The sequence below is a fragment of the Symsagittifera roscoffensis genome, unplaced genomic scaffold (genome assembly GCF_963678635.1).
Source record: "Symsagittifera roscoffensis unplaced genomic scaffold, txSymRosc1.1 SCAFFOLD_117, whole genome shotgun sequence".
Taxonomy (NCBI): domain Eukaryota; kingdom Metazoa; phylum Xenacoelomorpha; order Acoela; family Convolutidae; genus Symsagittifera; species Symsagittifera roscoffensis.
The window spans coordinates 1-20,264 of NW_026970991.1; the positions used below are offsets into that span (position 1 = coordinate 1).

General features: G+C 35.9%; 1 protein-coding gene across 1 annotated transcript in view; it reads left to right on the forward strand.

Annotated features, from left to right (window-relative positions):
• The first annotated feature begins 33 nt into the window (after positions 1-33).
• LOC134856103 (uncharacterized) overlaps positions 34-20,264 on the forward strand; it is a 74,853-nt gene continuing 54,622 nt past the window's right edge. The window contains exons 1-2 of the mRNA XM_063872467.1: positions 34-218; positions 431-647. Coding sequence (XP_063728537.1) covers positions 436-647 — 212 coding nt within the window. The 5' untranslated portion in view covers positions 34-218; positions 431-435. The remainder of the gene's footprint in view (positions 219-430; positions 648-20,264) is intronic.

Below are 20,264 nucleotides of genomic sequence, written 5' to 3' on the forward strand. Positions count from 1 at the left end.
AAAATGTCAACATTGAACTGCACAAAACTTCTAAAGATATCAAAGTTCATTTGACACCAAAATCCCACGTTTGAGACTCGGCTAGATTAGAATATCAGAGAGTGAGAACTCACTTTTAGTTTTAGGTGGTTATTTTTCATTAAACATCAAGAAGATTTCAGCTATACAGAAAAATTGCTTTTATTCCCGTTTCAGTTAAATTTGGAGTAGCTTAACGGGTACGTAGTTTTTCTTGAGAATTTTTTGCCAACCCATGAATAGAATTTGTCCAGATGCATTTGAAATACATATTTTTTCAACTGCAACTAAAGTAGAGAAAACTTTGAACGATAAGCGAAAAAAAATCAGTTATGACAGCATACAGTTCCGCAAAAAAGACAGAATTACACATTGATTTTGATTTTATTAATTTACATAGAGTTTCGTTTAGGGGTAATGTTTCGCGAGAAATACCAGAGCTTTCTTCGGAAGCAACATGACTTACTTCGCCCTCTTGCGACAAAACTGGAGCAATATGCAATAGTGTCCTCATGTGTGACTCTGCTCATCATTCTTCTCATTGGAGTTGCTGGAGTGAAGACCAGTCTGAGTGTGAACTTTGACCTCCCGGATGTGACCTCGCCTGTTGACACTGTGTACTACCAAAGGTAAGCTAAAAGCCTATAACATATAATTTTTCCAGGCTATCCTGGATCTAGGCTCTCACGAGAGATACGTTGTGGTTTCAATAACACAACGTCTTCTAACCGAAAAAGTTTGTGCCACTTTATACAACCATTAAGAAACTTGGGCTACCACTTGCTCTTTTGCATAATCAAAACACAAATATCATCAAAAAGATGCCAAATAAAAAAATAACAATTTTATTATTTATTTGAAAATCACAACGGCGAACACATGATATACTCTCAAGCAGCCAAAAGTCTGTACAATTTACTTTCTGCGGTAAGCTGTCTTAGTAAATTCAAGTTTTCTTGGGTCAAAGTGGGGACAAATTCTTTCATCAAATTTTCTTTTGGTTATTGTTCCGACAATTGAAAATGAGGAGAAATTTTGTATTCGGGTGTTTAAGTGTTTTTTTTCCACTCAAATTCATGCACCACAAAAAATCATCGGAAAGGGTTGAGTGATATATCATTTGAAATCCCTTTCAGTCGTGATTCGAACGACATCAAAAATATTCCAAAATATTTTTCTGGTGACGAGAAAAGCCGGTAAGACTTTTGTTTTGATTTGTTGTCTAATTTCAATGCCGAGCAGTTTTGTAATAGCCCACACCGATTGCCCAACCGCTTCAAGAAGCTTACAAGTTTTTCTAAAGTTAACTCATTTCCTGTTTAGTGCAGTTGCTACGTGTTAAGTTTCATAAAATGTTACTTTTCACAATAAAATTTGTATTTACATTTTGTCTCTACTTTTTCAATTCATCTCAGTTTAACAATTCAATTCGCAGGAGGAGGGGAGGTTAGCATTGAATGGTGTTAACCGGTGGGCGAATTATTTGAACCCTCCTCAGTTCCCCCCCCCCCCCCCTCCAGTTTACTTTGCCCCCTCCCCCCAGTTTACTTTACGCCCCCATTCCATTTTACTTTACCCCAACTACACGTTTACCACCCCTTCCTGCCAGTTTACCACGACCATGTTTGTGGTTGAACATTGGAGGATTTCGTATTGGTAGACTTTGGGGTATGGGATTTAATAATTAACACCCCCGTCTACGCCCCATCTTAGTTTGTAGGAGATTGAAAACACTTGAGGGGGTGACGTTGAGACATGGCATTCAGTAAAAGACGTTGCATAGATTTTGCAATTTTCCCGCAAAATTTACAAAATTTCTGCAAAAAAAATCGAATTCAGTTCTGAAAATCATAATCGACTTTAATGGATTATAAAACATTATTTTTTTTTTGAAAATAATCGATTATAATGGCAGTATAATCAACTTCGTGGTCTTAACTTAATTTTTTTTAATGCATTATATTGGATAGTTTTTGTGTCGGGATTCCATCATAATCAATTATAATGGATTCTTGAGAAAAAATAATCCATTAAATTCCATTGAAGATGTAAAATTCAGAACACAAAGTCCATTATATTGTCATTATATTCAATTTCTTGAACAAAAAACCAATATTATCCATTATAATCGATTATAATCTATTATTTTTGGTAAGAAATTGATTACTTTTGCCAAAATAATCCAATATAATTGATTTTTTTTGAAATAAACTAGCATTATAATCCTTTATATTTGATAACAATCCATTATATTTTTAGAACCAAATTTGATTCGTTTTGCAAAATTTTTCTACGAAATTCTTCTACTAAATTCTATGTCTCAACGTCACGCCCTCAACTTTTTTTTGCTCCTCCCCATCTAAAAAGAGGGGGTAAACTGTTGTGGTGCGGGGTAAACGGGGGCTGTGGGAAACTGGGGGAGGGGTTGGGGTAAACGGGGGGGAGGTTGGGGATAGAATGGGGGGTCGGTTGGGGGTGAACTTGGGGGAGGGGGGGGGGGTGGATTGGGTAAAGAATGGGGGGCGGTTGGGTTGAACTGAGGTGTAAATTGGGGATGGGGTGTAAGCGGGGGGAGAAAGTTTGAGGTTAACTAGGGGGGGGGGGTGTAACCTGGGGGGGGGGGGATAAACTGGGGGGATAAATTAGGAGGGTGGTATCACGGTGTCAATCATAATCCCCCTCCGACAAAGCGTACCAAAAACTAATGTTCAACGATGTTCAACCATAATGGAAAGTGGCGAAATGTAACATTTTATAAAATGTGAAGGGTAGCAACTGCACTATATAGGAAATGAAACAATTTCGAAAAAAGTTGTCAAATTCATGATTAACTGCACAAAAAAATTCGTTATAATCAATTATATTCGATTATAATGGATTATTTTGGCATGAAAATTTTGAGATTATAATTCATTTTTAATTGATTATAATCATTTTTAATGGGTTAGATTGCCATGAAAAATATTAGGGTTACAATCCATTTTTAGTGGGTTATAATTGATTGTTTTGTAACTTTATGGATATGACCATATTATGTCAATATACTTTATTATGATCCATGGGCATTCGGTGCGGGAGGCCTATATTATTTAGTTCTTGCAATAAAGTTACAAAATTTAGTTTAAATCAAATAAAAAATTTAATCGAAAATTGATTTAGCGCTTTAAAAAACGAATCAAAGGAAATTCGAAAAAGTTTCGGAATTTTGTTTATAAATTTTTAGATTTATAAAAAACATGATAGTTATTATTTTTTAAAAAACCGTTGCCAAAAACCAAACTAGTTATTACCATTTATGGCTTTCTTTGTAAAAGTGTGCAAAATTTTGCGCTCAAGTAGAATCACTGCCACAATTGCGTCTGTGAACTATAGTCACTTCAGGAAAAATGTTTGCCGCAAACCAAAAAACTATATGGTACCTATATAGGATTCTAATATCTTAGGGTTTCCGAGATAACAAACAGCAAAAATTTGGGCTTTTACAAAAAAAATCACGCAGTATATGGAAATTAAATCAACGTTTTTCTTAAATCCAATTCAATTCCTGTGAAAAAGTTTTCTGGTCATTTTCAATATTAACTTAAAACGAGTAAAAATAACTTTAATGATATAATAAATTTTGAGTGAAACTGTTGAATAAAAAAAATGTTTAATCTAATTTGCATAATTGTATGAAAATTGAGTGAAAACCTATTTGAATCGATTTATCGTGTACATCGAAAAAGTGTTCGAAAATTCAATTTGTAACTGTAGCAAGACATTGAATATAAGTTCATTGGAGTCAACTTGATTTCTGTAGCTTCTTTTTGGTAGCCAGCTTAATTGATTTAGAATCATCTGATATCAATATTTTAAAGTCGTTTTCGTTTTCTCTCCAAAAATCATTTGAAAACCTATTTTGTCAGTACGGAGATATATCGATCTAGTTTTGTACAGAAAAATCTTCCTTAATACAGTTTCATAAAAATTTACTCAGATTGTAAATTTTCAAACATTTTTTGAAATTAAGTTTTGTGTGAGTAGATGTCAGCTTTTGAAATTTTTGTTTGGTTCTCGTATGACAAAATCTGACTTTTTATCAGTCAAATAAACCGATTAGGACTGGCAACAAAGTTTTGATTAACTCAATAAGTTTCCTCATCTGTACTGAGATAAATTCAATTGCTTGCTTTGAGTTAGTTGCAATCATATGTTGGTATCATAGGCTGGTATGATTTAACAACGATCTGAACAACAGAAAAACTTTTGACATAAAACAATATTTACAATTCGAATTCACATTCATAGGATATGGTCTAATTTTAAAGCTAAGGAAATCAACTTAAATGGATTCTGAACTAAAAATTTGCCATTCTTGTTTCTTGAATGCTTTAGAATGGATATATTTTAGATCTACTTAAATCAATTCAAACCCAATTCAAAAATTACCTTCACTTTTAAAAGCTGAAAAAGTCGATCTCAAAAACTATTAACTTTAGAAACTTTTTTCTACTTGTTTTATTTGCCGCGGGAATTTTTAAAAACTGAAGATTTTTGGCAAACCAATCTTCTGAATTGTCTGTAAATTATTGCAAAATGATTTTTTTGTACAATTTCACACAATTTTTTTTCTTCTCATCCGTACGGGTTTGCAATAATCGGAGGATCCAACAGAGCCATTGAAGACCATCATGGCCGCAATCATGGTCACAAGACCATCATGATCACAGAGAACTAACTGCAAACCGCAACTAATGGCCAATTGGCTCAATTCAATCAAAAACAGCCCTTATGTTTGTTTGCTTTTGTTTGTCGTTGTATTTTTTGCGATTGGCACAGATTTCCTCCTACTACAGATTCTGTCCTATTTGTTTAATTAACAGATTTCGTCCCATAAAGAGATCATCCCATATCCAACATCCTATCATCCCATATTCAATTTTGTTGGACGAAATTTGGGTACGCTTTGAAATGGGACGAAATCTGTTGAAAATAAAATGGGACGAGATCTGTCATGGGACGAAATCTGTCACAGCCATTTCTTGCAGACCGATTACAACCTTGAATCTTAACAAAAAGTTTTGGGGACCGATATTCCCACGTGGACGTGAAGTATTAAAGTAGGCACATGGGTTGTCTCTTTCGGTTTCGTACACAGGGAAGTCTGAAACGCTGTCCCTTGGCAGTTCCACTGAAGTCGTCAAGGCCTGTGTCTGTGTTTTCTGCGGTGGAAAGATCTCTGGTTTCGAAATTGGTCCATTCTTATGGGCTGATCCGGAGGTGCTATGAATGTTTGCTGGAGTCGATGGTGCCGTAATTATTGACATGGGGCAGGGATTCGTGTCATGGTGTGATACTCTTTCCTCTTCACCTAAGTCTAATAATTCCACTTTAATATTAGTGTTTGAATTTTCATCCTTTAGATTGTTTCCCTTCTTGCTGTCCGGTGTGTTCCATGTTGTTAATGAAAAGTTCTCTACCAACGTTTCTACAAGGAAATCTTTCAATAGTCCACTCCCAATCGCTCAATTCCGAAAGCTAAAAAATAAGAAAAAGGATTCATCCTCACTCAGATAACCTTTAGGCGAGGTCTTGGTCTTCCGTTTTCATCGATTTCTGCTTTGGGCCTTCTTTCTATTTTGTCTCGGTTGATCTTTGGGTCTTTCTCGTATAGGGTGTTGTGCTTGTTGAGGAAGACGAGAGTATCAAAGCTACTTCGGCCTAAGTTTTTGGTCCAGGTTTCCTCCTTTAGAGTGAATGAGCGTCTGGTGGATAATTATTGTTGAAAAAGGCAAATTAAAGTTTCCTTTAAATGTCCGGAACTTCTGTCCGTTGGTTATAACCAGGCGATGTCAGATTTTCTCACGATTCTACCATTTGCCATTTTGACTGTAGGTTTGGCTGAACTAATTATTTTGTTCCAATTTCGCGGTAGTATTGATTTCGATTTTTTTGGTCAGAGACTTTGAAAAAAGTTACATTTCTTTGCGGGACCTGTCAAAATAATTCTCTAGATTTTGGGTAGCGACTTCTTTGTTGGGGATGAAATGGGGTCCAAAACGTAACCTTTTTTCGACGAATCCTTGTTCTTCTTGTCTATGAGTGAATTCAGATATCTGTCTTCAGTTCTGTCGTCCGCATCCCAATCTTTCACTAAAGCATCTGATAGTATCGGATTTCGTTGATCTAAAGCTTTTTTAGGAACTTTATTATCTAATGTTTTCCACAAAGTATTCGGTTTTCTACTGGAGTGCTTCTCGAAAGTGTGCCGTTGATTGTTTATTGAATCGTGCTTCTTAGGTTCGAAATAATTTTAGACAAGGCTTCGTATTGAGATGGTTCCGGAGTTTTTGATGTAATTGTTAGCATTTTTTTACTGAGTGGGTTAGTTTTTCGAATAATCCATTGGACCTATGATTGCCAGCTTTTTGACATTTTATATTGATGTTATGTGAGTCGCAAAAAGTTTTGACTTTTTGGCTAGTAAAGCATGTGGTGTGGTCAACTATGATGTTTTTGGAAATGCCTTGTAAATCAAAATGATCTTGGAGAAGTTGAAGTATGGGTTTAGCTGAAGTGGACGAGGTAATTTTACTTGAATGGAATTTAAAAAACCTGTCTTTACAAATTAAAATGTTTTTGACGGAGCTCCAGTTAAAATCCAGCGGACCGGCAAAACCTAGGTCAATTTTCTCATTCACCTCGGATAAAGCAGGCAAAGATTTCACTTTCGTGTACGGTTTAGAGGTTTCATTTTTTTCGGTTTTTTTGCAGTTCGAACAGTTTTTATCATGGTACTAAATAAGTCTAGTAAGGTGAGGTCACCCCACGTATTCCGCCAAGTACTTCCTCCCAAATTGTCCAGGGTGTGTGTGTGGAGTAATTTCATAACGGATTGCTATACATGGATAATAATTGGTACTACCATTCAGAACCTCTTATATTGAATGGCAGTATCAAATATTATCCATGTATAGCAATCCGTTGGAAGTATGAAATTTTTTGAGGTATTGATTAAAATAATTTCCAAATTTAGTCGTCTGTAGATCTTTTTTCTCCTCCAAGGCTCTAATCAAAGGCTTCAGTAGGATGTTCTTAGTCTTGATTAAGGAATTTTTATCCAAAATTTTTTCAGGTAATTTTATAGAATCTCTCTACTTACGGCCCAAGGTTATTTGTTTCGGTTTGGGTTTTTCTACTCTGAAGGAAACATGTACATCAGGGATTAGGATTAAATACAAATTGGCTATCTACATTTATTCCTTTTACAAAGTTTATAACCAATGGAGTTTTATAAATTTTAGAATTAGTTGATAACAGGATTAAAAATAAGTAATTTGGAAATAACAATTTTTGATAAATCCGTGTTTGAAATTTGAAGAGCCAAAATCTGAGTGCTAATCAAGTTGTTACTAATTACTGGATGAGTAGTCATTTCCGATGGATTTGGAAAAATTTTTTTATCTTCCTTAAAGATGCAATTATGAATTTGTCGTCAAAATTAAAGTTCGGGGTTGGTTTCGATTGTAATTCTTCAGAAAAGATTGGTAAAACCCACATCTTTTCCCGCCAGATTTTCCACCGTAAAAATAAATGGTGGTAGTTTTTCTACCCAATGTGTTAATCTCCTATGGTATGTTTTTCCCTCGATTAACTGATAACGCTGATAAAAGAGCTTTATGATGAGTAATAACTTCAAAATCCGATCCGTATATATAAATTTTATGCGGCTCGACCTCCCCAACTACTCCTAAGTGTTCTAGTTCGTTTGTTGATTATTTCTTTTCATGGGTATTTAAAAATCTACTGGCGAATGCGACTTTTTTCAAGCACTCCATTAATTTTTTCTAAGGCACCTAGTCCACTGTGTGAGGCATTTGTTTTCACTCTTGGTATGCACCATACATCAAAATGTGTGTTTTTGATTAGGTTCACAATTTCACTTTTGATATTTTCAATTGCTATCGAATGTTATTGTCTCAACTTGATATCGATTTTGTTCTGAAGAGGGCGTAAAGGACTTCCAAGGATGGCTAGGTTTGGAACAAACTTGATAAAATGATTTATAGAGAACTGACCTCAATTCTGTAAAACTTCTGGGATTTGGTGAGCTTTTGATAGCTAGGTTTTATATTCTAATGAAGAAGTTTCCAAGTTAGTAATTTTAAAATCTAGGCATTTGGCTTCTTTTCTAGCTATTTGACATTTGGACAATTTAATCGCAAAGTTGTGACTGTCCAGAGTGAATAAAACCATGTTGATTTTTTTTTGTTCTTTAAGAGATCCTTTGCATCCAACTCAGTTGTCGTCTATATAGCATGTTTTAAAAGGAATTGAGCCCACAGTTGAATCCCTGACTCGCTGAAATCCGTTCGGCATATCACCAAGTCCATGAAAACCGCTGAAAACTCTATATGTAATATCTCCCCCAATTATGCTAAATTTACATTATTGACTAGTCTTACTATCTATGGTAAGCTGGCTGTATGCATTTTTTAGATCTAGGTTATTGAAACAAACGTCTTCTTCGGAAACTTCAGCAATTTTTAGCGGCTATATTTTCCACTAATTGGTGAATTATCAACATCTGATATTTGTTTTCAAATAATTTCCCCTGTTTATGAGTTTTGAATCGAAAGCCAATTTAATGGTTTTTTTTCAGGACTTATGGAAAGGTCTTCATCGCAGGTTTCATATTTTTTTTGTGTCGTTCGGATATCATTCTTGGTAATTCTAATTTAACTGCCGGAAGTAAATGTGAAGGGACTCTTCTCCCCTTTAGTTGTATCGGTCTTAGGGGGATATGGAATTGTGTGTTTTTTGGTTTTTTTTTCCGATCCTTTCGAATAAGTATTTGAATTTTTGCGCGATAAAATTTTCATTTTGGTCAATTTTGTCTACGCTGTTCACCCGTAAGTTTGACGTACTCTTTCTTGATGACGAATCCGATTCCCAATATATTCAGTTCATGTTCTTCCGTTATAAAAACGGTGCATAATCTTGAGTCATTCCATTGAACCTTATCGGTAAGTTTCATCTTCAGGGCTGATCCGGACGAGCTCTGAAGGTTTGCTGGAGTCAATGGGGCCGGTATTTTTGGGATGGGGCAATGGGGAATACTCTTTCTTCTTCATCTAAGTTTAACAAATCAATCAAAATTAGGGTTTGAATTTCCATCCATTAAATTGCTTCCCTCTTCTTGCTGTCTAATATGTTCCATGTTTATAATGAAAAATTCTATGCGGAAGTCCTCCAATTTTCTACTCCCAATCACTCAAATCCGAAAGCGGGAACATTCAGAAGAAGGATTCATCTTCCCCTAAGTAACCTGTAGGTGAATTCTTGGTCTACCGTTTTGGTTTTGTACTCGATTTCTGCTTCGGGCACTCTTTCTTCTTTGTCTGGGTTGATCTTTGGGTCTTTCTCGTAAAGAGTGTTGAGGGTATCATTGCTACTTCTGCCTGATTTTCTGGTCCTTCGGAATGAGTGAGCGCCTGCTGGAAAATTAAAACAAGGTAACTGTTAAAACAAGGTAACTTAATGTTTCCTTCAAATGTGCCGACCTTCTGTCCGTTGGTTTTTGCCAGGCGATGTCAGATTTTCTCAAGATTTTACCATTTGCTAGTTTGAGTGTTGATTCAGATGAACTGATAATTTCTTCGCAATTTCGCGGTAGTATGATTTTCCGTTTTTTTGTTCAGAAACATTTTTTAGAAGCTTACATTTAATTGCCGGACTGTCAAATCATATCTTTGGGTTTTCGGCAATAATTTCTTTGTTTGGGAGGTAATGGGGTCCAATTCGTAGCCTTTTTCCGACGGATCATTGTTCTTTTCTCTAACAGTGAATCGAGATATCGGTCTTCAAATCTGTGCTCCGCCCCCAACCGTCATTCGAGCATCTGACAATATTGACTCTCTTTGATGTAAACATTGTTTTGGAACTTTATCAACTAGTGTTTTCCACAAAGTATTCGAGTTTCTGCAGGAGTGCCTCTCGAAAAGGGTGCCGTGAAATGTTGATTGAATTGTGCTTCTTAGGTTCGAAATAAATTTAGAGAAGGATTCAGTTAGAGATGGTTTTGGACTTTCTGATGAAAATGTTATTCGCTATGTTTTTACTGTGTGGACTTACTTTTCGATTAGTCCATTGGATCTATGATCGCCAACTGTGCAAAACATTTTTTTTATGTTATTTGAGTCCCATAATGTTTTGAATTCTTGGCTAGTAAATCGTGTGGCGTGGTCAACTCTGATTTTTTTGGAATGCCATGTAACTAAAATTAATCTTGGAGAAAATGATTTATGGGTTATGCTAAAGTAGAGGAGGTAATTTTAGCTGAAGGGAATTTAGCACATCTGTCGCTACAAAGTGAAATGATTTTGTGGTAGTCCCAGTTATAATCCAGCGGACGGCAATTTCCTCGTTCACTTCTGATAAAATCGGCGAAGATTTCACTTTCGAGCACGGTTTAAAGTTTTTAATTTTTTACCTGCTTTGATGCAGTTCGAACATTTTTTCTCTTGGTACCAGATAAGTCTCTTAATGTGATGCCACCACACGTTTTCCGCCAAATACTTCCTCCCAAATTGTCCAGGGTGTGTGTGTGGAGTAATTTCATAACGGATTGCTATACATGGATAATAATTGGTACTACCATTCATAACCTCTTACATTGAATGGTAGTACCAATTATTATCCATGTAGAGCAATCCGTTGGAAGTATGAAATTTTTTGAGGTATTGATTAAAATAGTTTCCAAATTTAATCGTTTGTAGATCCCTTTTCTCCTCCAGGGTGTGTCTCGTGGAGTAATTTCATTGGGCGCCTCCATTAGCGAATATTACTACCAAATTACTATCCATGTATAGCAATCCGTTGGAAGTATAAAAGTTTTTGTAGTATTGATGGAAATAAAATCCTAAATTATTAGTGTGCAGATCCCTTCTCTCCTCCAGGGCTCTTACCAAAGGCTTCAGTAAGATGTCTTCTTCTGTGAAAAGGGCGAGAATCAAAGCATTGAATCAGGAATGAATTTCCAAAGGTTTTTTGTATAATTTCAGAGCTTCTCTGTATTTACGGTCCATGATTATGTGTTTTGGTTTGCGTTTTTCTACTCTGAAGGAAACATGTACGCCTGTGGGATTAGGATTAAACACATTTTGGCTATCTGAACTTATACTCTTTAGTATATTCAATTCATTGGAGTTTTTAAAGTTATCGAATTAATTGGTAACAGGAAAAAAAAAAGAAGTAATCTGAAAAAACTATTTTGATAAATTCTTGTTTATCTTTTGAAGAACCAAATTCTGAGCGGGATGGTTTAAATCACAAAATTTCTAGGCAAAATTAACGAGCGATAGTTTATGACGGAAAATTAAATCATTGGAAAGTTCCGATTTGTGGCCAACCAGTTTGTTACTGTTTACTGGATGAGTAGTTATATCGGACGGATTTTAAATTAATTTTTTTATCTTCCTTTTAGATGCTACTACAAAAGCAATTTTGAAATGAGAGTTCGGGGTTGGTTTTCCCATTAGAAAGCTTGAGATGGGATCGGTGAAACCGACATCTTTTCCCGCCAGATTTTCCACCGTAAAAATAAATGGTGGTAGTTTATCTACCCAATGTGTTAATCTCCTATGGTATGTTTTTCCCTGGATTAACTGATAACGCTGATAAAAGAGCTTTATGATGAGTAATAACTTCAAAATCCGATCCGTATATATAAATTGTATGCGGCTCGACCTCCCATACTACTCCTAAGTGTTCTAGTTCGTTTGTTGATTATTTCTTTTCATGGGTATTTAAAAGTCTACTGGCGAATGCGACTTTTTTCAAGCACTCCCTTAATTTCTTCTAAGGCACCTAGTCCACTGTGTGAGGCATTTGTTTTCTTCACTCTTGGTATGCACCATACATCAAAATGTGTGTTTTTGGTTAGGTTCACAATTTCACTTTTGATATTTTCAATTGCTATCGAATGTTATTGTCCCAACTTGATATCGATTTTGTTCTGAAGAGGGCGTAAAGGACTTCCAAGGATGGCTAGGTTTGGAACAAACTAGATAAAATGGTTTATAGAGAACTGACCTCAATTCTTTAAGACTTCTGGGATTTAGTGAGCTTTTGATAGCTAAGGTTTTGTATTCTAATGCAGAAGTTTCCATGTCAGTAATTTTAAAATCTAGGCATTCGGCTTCTTTTCTAGCTATTTGACATTTGGACAATTTAATCGCAAAGTTGTGACTGTCCAGAGTGAATAAAACCCGGTTGATTTTTTTTTTATGTTCATTAAGAGATCCTTTGCATCCAACTCAGTTGTCGTCTATATAACATGTTTTAAAGGAATTGAGCCGACAGTTGAATCCCTGACTCGCTGAAATTCGTTCGGTATATCACCAAGTCCATAAAAACCGCTTAAAATTCTATATGTAATATCTCCCCAAATTATGCTAAAATTACATTATTGACTAGTCTTACTATCTATGGTAAGCTGGCTGTATGCATTTTTTAGATCTAGGTTAATGAAACAAACGTCTCCCTCGGAAACTTCAGCAATTTTTAGCGGCTATATTTTCCACTAATTGGTGCATTATCAACATCTGATATTTGTTTTCAAATATTTTCCCCTGTTTATGAGTTTTGAATCGAAAGCCAATTTAATGGACTTGTTTTTTCAGGTTATCACGATAGGACTTATGAAAAGGTTTTCATCGCAGGTTTCATATTTTTATTGTGTCGTTAGGATACCATTCTTGGTAATTCCAATTTAACTGCCGGAAGTAAGTGTGAAATGACTCTTCTCCCCTTTAGTTGTATCGGTCTTAGGGGGATATGGAATTGTGTTTTTTGTTTTTTTTTCCGATCCTTTCGAATAAGTATTTGAATTTTTGCGCGATAATATTTTCATTCTGGTCAGTTTTGTCTACGCTGTTCACCGGTAAGTTTGACGTACTCTTTCTTGATGACGAATCCGATACCCAATATATTCAGTTCATGTTCTTCCGTTATAAATACGGTGCATAATCTTGAGTCATTCCATTGAATCTTATCGGTAAGTTCCATCTTCAGGGCTGATCCGGACGAGCTCTGAAGGTTTGCTGGAGTCGATGGGGCCAGTATTTTTGGGATGGGGCAATGGGGAGTACTCTTTCTTCTTCATCTAAGTTTAATAAATCAATCAATATTGGGGTTTGAATTTCCATCCATTAGATTGCTTCCCTCTCCTTGCTGTCTAATATGTTCCATGTTTATAATGAAAAATTCTATGCGGAAAACCTCCAATTTTCTACTCCCAATGACTCAAATCCGAAAGCAGAAAAAATCAAATGAAGGATTCATCTTCCCCTAAATAACCTGTAGATGAGTTCTTGGTCTGCCGTTTTGGTTTTGTACTCGATTTCTGCTTCGGGCATTCTTTCTTCTTTGTCTGGGTTGATCTTTGGGTCTTTCTCGTAAAGAGTGTTGAGGGTATCAATGCTACTTCTGCCTGATTTTCTGGTCCAGGTGTCCTCCTTTGGAATGAATGAGCGCCTGCTGGAAAATTATTGTTAAAACAAGGTAATTTAATATTTCCTTCAAATGTGCCGAACTTCTGTCCGTTGGTTTTTGCCAGGCGATGTCAGATTTTCTCAAGATTTTACCATTTGCTAGTTTGACTGTAGATTCAGATGAACTGATAATTTCTTCTCAATTTCGCGGTAGTATGATTTTCCGTTTTTGGGTCCAATTCGTAGCCTTTTTCCGACGGATCTTGTTCTTTTCTTTATCAGTGAATCGAGATATCAGTCTTCAAATCTGTGCTCCGCCCCCCAACCGTCATTCAAGCATCTGACAGTATTGACTCTCTTTGATGTAAACATTGTTTTGGAACTTTATCAATTAGTGTTTTCCACAAAGTATTCGAGATTCTGCAGGAGTGTCTCTTGAAAAGGGTGCAGTGAATTGTTGATTGAATTGTGCTTCTTAGGTTCGAAATAAATTTAGAGAAGGATTCAAGTAGAGATGGTTTTGGAATTTCTGATGAAAATGTTATTCACTATGTTTTTACTGTGTGGCCTTTTTTTTCGAATAGTCCATTGGATCTATGATCGCCAACTGTGCAAAACATTTTGTTTATGTTATTTGAGTCCCATAATGTTTTGAATTCTTGGCTAGTAAATCGTGTGGCGTGGTCAACTCTGATTTTTTTTGGAATGCCATATAACTAAAATTAATCTTGGAGAAAATGATTTATGGGTTATGCTCAAGTAGAGGAGGTAATTTTAGCTGAAGGGAATTTAGAAAATCTGTCGTTACAAAGTGAAATGATTTTGTGGTAGTCCAGGTTATAATCCAGCGGACGGCAATTTCCTCGTTCACTCCTGATAAAATCGGCGAAGATTTCATTTCCGAGCACGGTTTAAAGGTTTTAATTTTTTACCTGCTTTGATGCAGTTCGAACATTTTTTCTCTTGGTAACAGATAAGTCTCTTAATGTGAAGCCACCACACTTTTTCCGCCAAATAGTTCCTCCCAAATTGTCCAGGGTGTGTGTGTGTGGAGTAATTTCATAACGGATTGCTATACATGGATAATAATTGGTACTACCATTCATAACCTCTTACATTGAATGGTAGTACCAATTATTATCCATGTATAGCAATCCGTTGGAAGTATGAAACTTTTTGAGGTATCGATTAAAATAGTTTCCAAATTTAATCGTCTGTAGATCCTTTTTCTCCTCCAGGGTGTGTCTCGTGGAGTAATTTCATTGGGCGCCTCTGTTAGTGAATATTACTACCAAATTACTATCCATGTATAGCAATCCGTTGGAAGTATAAAAGTTTTTGTAGTATTGATGGAAATAAAATCCTAAATTATTAGTGTGCAGATCCCTTCTCTCCTCCAAGGCTCTAACCAAAGGCTTCAGTAAGATGTCTTCTTCTGTGAAAAGGGCGAGAATCAAAGCATTGAATCAGGAATGAATTTCCAAAGGTTTTTTGTATAATTTCAGAGCTTCTCTGTATTTACGGTCCATGATTATGTGTTTTGGTTCGTGTTTTTCTACTCTGAAGGAAACATGTACGCCTGTGGGATTAGGATTAAATACATTTTGGCTATCTAAACTTATACTCTTTAGTATATTCAATTCATTGGAATTTTTAAAGTTATAGAATTAATTGGTAACAGGAAAAAAAAGAAGTAATCTGAAAAAACAATTTTGATAAATTCTTGTTTATCTTTTGAAGAACCAAATTCTGAGCGGTATGGTTCAAATCACAAAGTTTCTAGGCAAAATTAATGAGCAATAGTTTATGACGGAAAATTAAATCATTGGAAAGTTCCGATTTGTGGCCAATCAGTTTGTTAGATCGGACGGATTTTAAATTAAATTTTTTATCTTCCTTTCAGATGCTACTACAACATCAATTTTGAAATGAGAGTTCGGGGTTGGTTTTCCGATTAGAAAGCTTGAGAAGGGATCGGTAAAACCCACATCTTTTCCCGCCAGATTTTTAACTGTTAAAATAAATGGAAATAGTCTATCCACCCTGCTAAGCCATGTTTTATTCCCTCGATTACTTGATAATGCTGATAAAAGATCTTTATGATTGGTATTAACAACGAAGTCCGATCCGCATAAATAATTTTTATAAAGCTCCACTGCCTATACTACTCCGAAGACTTTTCATGGAGTTGTTCTAAGGAAGCACCTAGTGCACTGTGGGAGGAATCTGTCTTCACTCTGGATTTGCACCTTACATTAAAATGTGTGTTTTCTGTTAGTTGCTCATTTTCACTTTTGATATTTTCAAATACTATCGAATGTTATTGTTTCAACTTAAGATCAGTTTTTTGCTCTGAAAGGGAGTAAAAATTTTCAAAGGATGACTAGGTTTGGTACAAACTTGATAAATTGGTTTGTGGAGAAATGAGCTCAACTCTTTAGGTTTTCTGGTAATTGCGAAGCTTTTGATAGCTAAGGTTTGATAGCTTTAAGAAATCTTTTGCATCCAACTCAGTTGTCGTCTACATCACATGTTTTAAAAGGAATTGAGCCGACAGTTGAATCACTGACTCGCTGAAATCCGTTCGGCATATCACCAAGTCCAAAAAAACCGCTTAAAATTCTATATGTAATATCTCCCCCAATTATGCTAAATTTACATTATTGACTAGTCTTACTATCTATGGTAAGCTGGCTGTGCGGAAAGTAAGTGTAAAGGGACTCTTCTCTCCTTTAGTTGTTTTGGTCTTTGGGGACTATCGAAATGTGTAATTTTTGATTGGTTTTCTGTTTTTGTGATCCTTTCGAATAAGTTCTTGAAATGTTGCGCGATAATATTTTCATCTTTGTTAACAGTGTGTACATTATTTTCCAGTAACTTTGACTTACTCTTTCTTGATGACGAATCCAATTTCCGATATGGAAAGGCCTTCTCTGTAACTTCTATGCCCACCTTCGGAAGATTGTCATTTCGTAATATAACCATTCATGTACGCCCGTTATAAAAAAGGGTGCATATTCGTAAGTTCATCCATTGAATGTTTTTGAAAGTGCTATCTTTCCAATTATTTTTATGGCGTCGTCTGTAAAGCCGCAGTAGAGGCCTTTGTTGCTTGTTCCACCGGTAGTATTTTTAGGTACGAGTCTCTTAGTTCCAATTCGTGGGTTATGTTCTTCTTTAGGAAACTAACTTGGTTGGCTGAATTGACTTGTATAAACATGTGTACTAGGTTCACTTTTTTGAAGCCAAGGTTCAACAATTTCTTCAGTTCTTTCCCGTTGTAGTCAAAACTCGTGTTCACATAAAAGTTTGTGGTCATCATTTCGCTTAGTGCAGCTTCTGTCGATGCGTTGATTATGCCACAAAACTCCTTCTGATTATCTACAGAGCTATGTACAGATTTTTGAATTGGAGACTGTAAATCACTAATTAAAAAATTATAGTTATCGACGATGTTCACGTTTTTCTTTTGAAAATACATTTTTTTTGTGAAATGGCCCTTGAAGTTAAAAGCTGTTCAATGTGTAATTTGAGCTTGAGATACGGCGAGGTGTTCTTCCGTAAACTTGCCGCCACATTTCATAGATGGGTTTTTCCTTTTTATATGAAGGGCTTTATGTGTTGGTCATTTTAAGATGGCTAGATATACCTTTCTCGTCTAACAGTGCCAAATTTAGTGCGTTCTGTGGTGCGAGTGTTTGCTTTAACAGTTTGCTCCGGATACCCTAGTTTCTCATGTTGTTGATGATTATATCTCGAATCCTCTCTTCTTCTCTGCTCGATATATCACAAATTTTGGCCATTTCCACAAGTGCTCCCCAGAATTGTTCTTGACTTTCCCGGTCTTTCTTTTCCCTATTCAATAGCTTGTGGTGTTTAAAACTTACTGATGAAAGCTGACTTCAAATATTCCCAAAACTCTTAAAAATTAATCCTGCTTTGTCCTATTTTCTGAGGTTTTCTGATTCTGGGGCTCTTAGAATATAGCTGAACTTGCCATTTTTCGATCCGAAGGATTAATATGGTTGCCTATATCTGTGTTTTTTTAGGCTATCAAGGCCAATTGAAACATGTCATTCCAATCTTCCCAGGGGTTGGGGGATCGATTGTGTGATTATGACAGAATGGAGATAATTCCCTCATGCCAGATTCATTAGATGACTCCACCATTTTAAAATGTTAAAACAAATTACCCAGTAAGACGCTAACTAGACTGACTAAGATAAAAGATTACGAATTGATGAAACTGCCTTAAAAATGTTCTATAAAACACAAACAATGAGCGTACGGTTTCACTCCGAAAGAGTGTGTCTGCTACAAGATCAAGGTTAGATATACCAAACAAAAAAATTAAATTTGTATACAAACGTCCCACTCAAAGAAGCAATAGACATAGCTCTGAGAAATGTATGAGCAAGGTGAACCAGCATCAATTGCTAGGAAAACCATGAAGAGACTGTTGAACATGGCATTTACTCAGATCTATTTCAATTGCAATGAAACTAGGTACGTTCAGAAAGGTGACTTGGCAGTGGGGACATCTCGTGCCATTGTTTTATCAAATCTTTGGCTGAAACTATACGGAACTGCACTATTGAGGGATACTCCAGAATTGTGTATGCCCGAAAAAGATCTTAATGGAATTTAGTAAAAAGAAGGTCCGGTACATGTCAAATGTGTGGATTGTGAATGCTGTTTAAATTGGTATGCGGTGATACATCAGATGATGAGTATCGAAATAAAGTGACATCGTCTGGTACTATAGAAAATGCATCGCGATAAGGTAGAATAATAGGTCATAGCAGCAAGCTAAGTTTTTCTCAGTTACCATGACGTTATAGTGAGAACAGCTCAGGGCGACCTTGAAAAGGTGCTACAGGCAGCAATCTTACTAAGTCCAAATTCACAGTTCACAATAGAGACACCAAAAGCAAACGGGAAATTGGCATTTTTGGATCTACAAGTTAGTATTGATAAGAACAGGAAAAACAACTGTGGATGATAGCAGAAAAAAACAGACACAGAAACCATGCTAAATTTTAGAAGCTGCCTCCCCTGCAGTATAAGAAAATTGTGATTGAAGGATCTGTTCACCAGGTTTTCCGCAGTACGGGACGATTATGAGAGGATAATGAGAAAGCGATGGAAATCAACCGTCAACAAAGGTTGAATAACCAACATCAGGTAACTTAGTTGTCGCGTGTTTCATCGCATGCCCTTGAAAAGAACATCTGGGAGGGCAGAAAAAAAAAGAAGATGGCTGAGAAAAGAAGGCTTTGTGATGATAGCAGCGATTCACCACCCATCTTGATAGGTCATTATTGGGGTAATCACAGTCAGACATAAGCAGAAAAAATGCGCGATATAACCAATGCGATAATATTATCGACGAGGAAAAAGAGAACTTGTGTGCCCTCTTTAAAACCCTCTTTTCTTCTGAACTGAAATCACAAGTGGTGTAAAGACATGAATGCTGTGGATGCAAATCCATCTATGTTGGCCAGACGGTCTGAAATCTCACTACAAAGAATAACGAACACCGAAAAGAGGATACCTCAGTGGGACAGCATATGAGGCAGTGGTAGTGGCAGTGAGAGTGGCAACAGTTTAATTGGAAGATAATCGACCAGGCCTCCAGCAGCATTAAGTTGCTTACGTTAGACGCGCTGCTCATCAGGAAAGAGAGACCGGCAATTAACATGAGCGACGGACGAATTTAGAAGTAGGGTGCTGACACTAAGGGTATAGTTCCAGAATCGAAAATTTTTTGCTATAACAGAAAATATTGAAATAACTTACATGTTAGCATGAACTTAGAGACAAAACGAAATTGTAAAAACAAAAAAGTTGAAAACACTCAGAACTTAGTAACTAAATTAATAAAATTGTAATTTTAGTAAGAATTGTGTAGTTGTGATTGGTTAAATTTTTTAAATTTTGAAATAATGACGTGTTTGACACTTTTTATGATCTCTGATCATTTTGTACAGATAAGTTAGGTTTTTGAAACCTAAGATGCAAAAAAAATTGCGAAAACGTTCGTTTGAATTTACAATTTTAACGCATTCCTAAAGTAATTATTATAAAATACATCACAATATGTTTTGAATAAAAAATGTAAAAATCATTCCTATGCTTTTTTTCAAAGGTTGGATCAAAAATCAAAACGATATTGAGACAAAATCATTAGAAAACAATCTGGAATAACCTGATAACAAAAAAAAACGTGCTTTCAATGAAATTCCCCACCCAAAAGCGAGTAATTCAAGCAACATGACCAACATAGAGGGGGTAAATACCAATAAGAGGAGTCAATTGTTGCTTATTGTTTGGACAAACGCATAAAGGTCAAAGAACTGCTGAGCCTGTTTCAGCTTTGAGCTCGCCAAGCAAAATTATTTAAAGAAAGAGAAAGACTTTGAAATTAATCAAGGTTTGCTCATTGAAAGATTTAGTGTTGTGGAATGATAAAAGACAGTTGTAAAACAAGAATCTATTCTCCTTGTTTATGTTTATAGTAATGTAAATAATATAGATAGTTTAGTATTTAGATTATGTCATGACAATGAAATAAATACAACTCAAATCTTTCATAAGTTGCAGAAGAATGAATGAGAACACATGTGTTAAAAGGCATGTGTTAAACTAGAACGGATTGGCAGGTCGGTCACGACCTTGATAGACAAAGGCGAGTTTAGCACAGATAGCTAGCACAATAGTAATAACATAATGATCTCTAAAATACGCCGTACCACATTTCCCCCTCTCGGGAAA